General features: G+C 43.2%; 1 protein-coding gene across 1 annotated transcript in view; it reads right to left on the bottom strand.

Annotated features, from left to right (window-relative positions):
* The window catches only part of LOC109835592 (topless-related protein 1-like), a 3,738-nt gene extending 3,268 nt beyond the window's left edge, over positions 1 to 470 (bottom strand). The window contains exon 1 of the mRNA XM_020403563.1: positions 47 to 470. Within this exon, the coding sequence (XP_020259152.1) occupies positions 47 to 470 (424 nt within the window). The remainder of the gene's footprint in view (positions 1 to 46) is intronic.

The following is a 4,658-nucleotide window of genomic DNA, read 5'->3' as shown; positions in this document are numbered from 1 at the left end:
TGCTCGTCGTATTGCTCCACCTCAGCTTGACTTCTTGGGATATAACCTTCCGTTGATAAAGGAATTTTAGTACGACGATGATTCTCTTCACGATCATTATCTTTGTCAATAGCTTCAGCTCCAAGTCTTTCATCAAACAAGACATCTCTACTCATCACTTTCTTCTTGTTTTTCGGATCCCATAGCTTGTAGACTTTCACTCTCTTCTCAAAACCAAGGAAAATGTACTCGAGTGACTTTGGCTTCAGCTTGTTCCGTTTGTCACTTGGAATATGAACATACGCCTTGCATCCAAAAACCTTCAGAGTAGAATAGTCAACTTCTTTGTCCGACCATACTTTTTCGGCGCATTTGAAGTTTAGCAGCTTAAACGGTGACCGATTAACCAAGTAGGCAACATGATTAATGAATTCAGCCCAAAAAGACTCGGGCAATCCTGCATGAAGTCTCATGCATCTTTTTTTCTCCATGAGAGTCCGGTTTATCCTTTCCACCGCACCATTCTGCTGTGGAGTTTTCTTCACGGTAAAGTGTCGCGTAACGCTTTCTTGCTTGCAAAACGCTAGGAACCTCTCATCACGATATTTGTACTGCTGCGTCTCATTGTGCAGCTGTGGTGGGTGTCGGCATGACTTTTGGATATTATCATATCATGTTTGGTTCTCTTGTGAGCTTTCGGCGGTGTCCAGTGTCTTTTGAGACTTGCTTGCAAAGACCGGTCAGATTCTTTAACCGCATGTAAGTTTATGTATTCGGCCATTTAATTTTTCGCAATGAATAGTCATACCTTCATGGAACAGGTTGACAAAAAATAACGAGGCACTTCTTATACCTATGAGATTTTGTCGTGGTCTTGGGGGCCCGGTCTTCATACTTATATCAGAGGTAAATAGTGAGTTGAGAATTCGCCTTTTGCTGACGATTGCTCGTCTTTGTTGTGTAAGACTTGGAGTGAGACCTTTGGGTATTATGCTTTCGCAAAGCTAGCGCAATAAGGCTTGCAGAAATTCCCAAACTTGTAAGTGCTTCGGCCATGTAGCGCCCCCGCCCCCGCCCGCCCGCCCCTCCCGCGCTCTTCTGCTCCGCCCGGCCGCCCTGCCCCCGCCACCCGCCCCCCGGCGCGCGCTCCGTCCCTCCGCCCCCCCCGCGCTCCCCCCCGCCGCCCCGCGTCTTACAACAGTTGGTGCTTCCTCTGTGTGGGGCGAGGCTACTGCATAGCCCGGCTTCACTGGCATATGGCGGCAATGTTTACGAAGGATATCATAGATAGAAGTCGTGAGTCTGTCGCCGAGATTTAGGCCGAATTGCTTGGTTAGTTCGGCTTTTTGGGAAGTGGGTGTTGGAGTGGAGGGACAGAGCTGTTCGCGCCTGGGAGATCGAGGTAGTGCCTCCTTAGAATAGCTTGTACAAAGTTGTATGGTTAAGCGTGTCTCTGCTCTGCGCATGATCACCATACGAAGTTCCTTAGCAAAATCTTGATCTTTTGCCTCCACCTGAGGATTAGGTGAGGGACCGCGTTGGCATCTAGAGTGCGCTAAAGAAATTAGGTTGCTTCTTGAGTGTAGGAACATGTCGTATACGTTGTCGGAAAGTGCGAACGATGCCATGGCATACATCTTAGCCTTTCACTGTGGGCCAATGCAATGACGCTTGCACGGTGACAGTTGTTGCCCGCATAGAGGGGGATCTTTTCACTGCTGCCATGCTTTCTTTTCTATGATGTATCGCAAGGGCAAATACGCGAGCTGTTTGGGCAAACATATGGGAAAGGAGGGCAACCTGAGAGGTCATTGAATGCCAAGAATTGGAGAGGGAATGGTTTTTACATTCGGGCGATGCGAGGTGTAGAAACTAAAGAACTCGACACATGTTAGCGCCGTGGCAAACTGCCAGGCGCATTAGAGGTGGTTTCGGAGAGGATTTGTCTTGTGCGCAGTTGCTTTTACTGATATGGGCCTGTGAACTTATTCTGGGGGGCAGATTCTTTTTGAAGTGGCATGGATTTGTCCTGTATGGCAATAGTAACACTTCCCTTGATCACTGTGTGGCTGCTTGATTTATGATCAGCGCCGCTGGGTTAGTGTTCCGATACTTGGCAGCGCTTCTCGCTTGGAGTGGCGTAGGTTCATGCGGATCGTTCAAGGTCTCGGGCTTGACCGAGTAGGTTGGCCTTTAATTTTGTCAAGTGCAGCTGCCCATGCTCTGTTCGATGGTTGGTTGACATGATTAGATTGATGTGCTTTGAACAACGGGGCTCGATTCAAAACCGAAGAGTTCCTTGCCAAACATGAGTATGATGCCGAAAATGTTTTAATATGTTACGAGCGGGCAAGGGATCATAGCAAAAGCAAAAGATATTATGCCAGCCTCTGCTTTGCAACGTGCTTTAGCCTCCAGTTTCGCGACAACTGCGCGTTATACGGCAACAGTTTAAGAATCATTAAGATGGCTGGCGCATTAATAGGTTCATCTCCTATCGGTTTCGTAATCCATGACGGAAGATGTAAACAATTTCATAGTTGCTTATTTAAGAAAAGCTTTGTTAGATGAGAGTTTTTTTCCCATGTAGTAGATCTATCTACTCTTCAATGTGCCTCGACTTGGCGATAGGTCCTCGGCTCCATCACGTTGTAGGTTAGCTTTGTCAGTATAAGGTTGCTATACATCAATTGGAGAAAGCTCTGGATCGGCCGTTGAGGTCTGGGCCTTGTTGCGACAAGGCCTGCGCAGGATAGACATCGGTTCGTGCCGGCTTGTGGGCTCAGCCGGTTCCGGCATAGGATACATAGCATATGTATTGATCTTGCTGAATTATTATTGATTTATTCTTCAATCTTACGATCTGCCTTATAGTGTGGTGTGTGATTGAATTTGGCTTGCGGCTCCATTCGAATAACTTTGCAACTCAAACTTTAGCAAAAGCACGCTGGTTATTGACTTGTCCTTCAGGGGCCATTAAGAACACCACAACCTCGCTCTGATATCACTTGTTGGTGTTGACGAACCGCGAAACTTCTCAACACCACTTCAGGTTCTTATTCTTAATGACAAAAGGATAAAAGATAATCACATAAAAAATGGACACAAGGATTTACGTGGGAAACCCAAACGAGAAAAACCACGGGTTGAGCTCAGAGCTCAGAGGATACTTCACTATATGGAATCAACAAATGGGTACAAGGCACACACGACACACCCGACAATGCCGACTTCCACACAACCCTCACTCACGCTCTTTGTCTATTAACTCAACGCTCGAGATCTCTACAACACAAGAGACTCTCCTTCACTCTAACTCTCTATACTTTCAAGAGAACAAGTGGAAAACTTAGATTACCATTGCATTGCCCTTTTTTACCTCTCCACAATGAGAGCATGCCTTTTATAGGCCTTGATTAACATTTTCATCTTCTAAAATGCTTGAGAATACACAAATCTGTCCAGATTCGGGTAGGGTACTTTGACTGACCATAACTCCATCCATACTGCTCTGATTCCTGTGATTCAAAGCTTGGAGTAAACTATGCATGTACCTCTACAACTTTCGTATAGAGTTCCAAACCAAATAATGACTGGACCATGCCCGAAAAGACCATGTAAAATTGTATCTACATGCAGAAAATTGCAGCAATAAATTTAGTTGGAAATTGAGCCGACTCCAACAACAAATAAATCCATTCTCTTTAGCCCATTGTCGTGCACCTTAACACATGATATCCACCTGCATAAACCTGTGATATCGGCTGTCACGAAAAAAATAATTTAAAGTTCGCTAATGTTCAAAAGTTTGCTATTTCGATAGTGGGCTGCACAATTATCTTCACAATCACATATGTATATATAATTTCATCTAATTATATGTCAGTCTTCAAAAGTAGTACTGGTTAGTTTTGTATGTGTGGCGTGCAATTAATAGTAATCATCTTTAGTCCAAAAGAATCTTTAAGTCCAAATCAAAAGTAAACTGTCAACATTTTCATTAATAAAAACAATTAAACAAATCCAATAAATCCTACGACAAACATCCATGAAACGCAAATAATTAAAGAGAGCAACCAAAAGAAGAGTAAGTGCTCATACGTAAAACAAAAGAGCCTGCCCTGGATAACTTTCATTATTAAACTTTTCAAGTCTAATCAATTTGTTGTTTAAGCAAAGATTTATAAACTTCTCTTGATTTGGATTTGGTTCCCCTCAAGTCTCAACAATGATTAATAATTAGACTACGAGAACATGGGTTTGTAGTTATGCAGTCTGTGTCATTAGGTATAATATTTTTCACATATAACAAATAAAAGAGGTTGGCAATGTGGGGCTACTTGAGACAACTCTTCTTTGACTATGTATCATGCATGCTAGAGTTAGAAGTAATTGTCCAACCCTCTCATATAGTGCCTTAAAAAGATTTTAATATGAATATGTTAGCATTAAAAAAATCTTATATCAGATTTAACTTTCTATTGCATTAATCTCCCATATCATTAATTTGTCACCATCACGAAACATGTAGCTTGACTGGTTTTTGTTAAGGGGCTATTTGGCGCTCGCTGTAACTGCAGTTACGTGCAACGTGCCATTTTGGATCGGTTATACCTATTCTTTCAAGTTTCAATCCAACTAATAAATAACAATATTACGATAGTAGATAGGCATCTAGG

The sequence above is a fragment of the Asparagus officinalis genome, chromosome 3 (assembly GCF_001876935.1).
Source record: "Asparagus officinalis chromosome 3, Aspof.V1, whole genome shotgun sequence".
Taxonomy (NCBI): Eukaryota; Viridiplantae; Streptophyta; class Magnoliopsida; order Asparagales; family Asparagaceae; genus Asparagus; species Asparagus officinalis.
The sequence above is the reverse complement of the archived record's forward strand: the minus strand, read 5'-3'. Positions and strand labels throughout refer to the sequence as shown.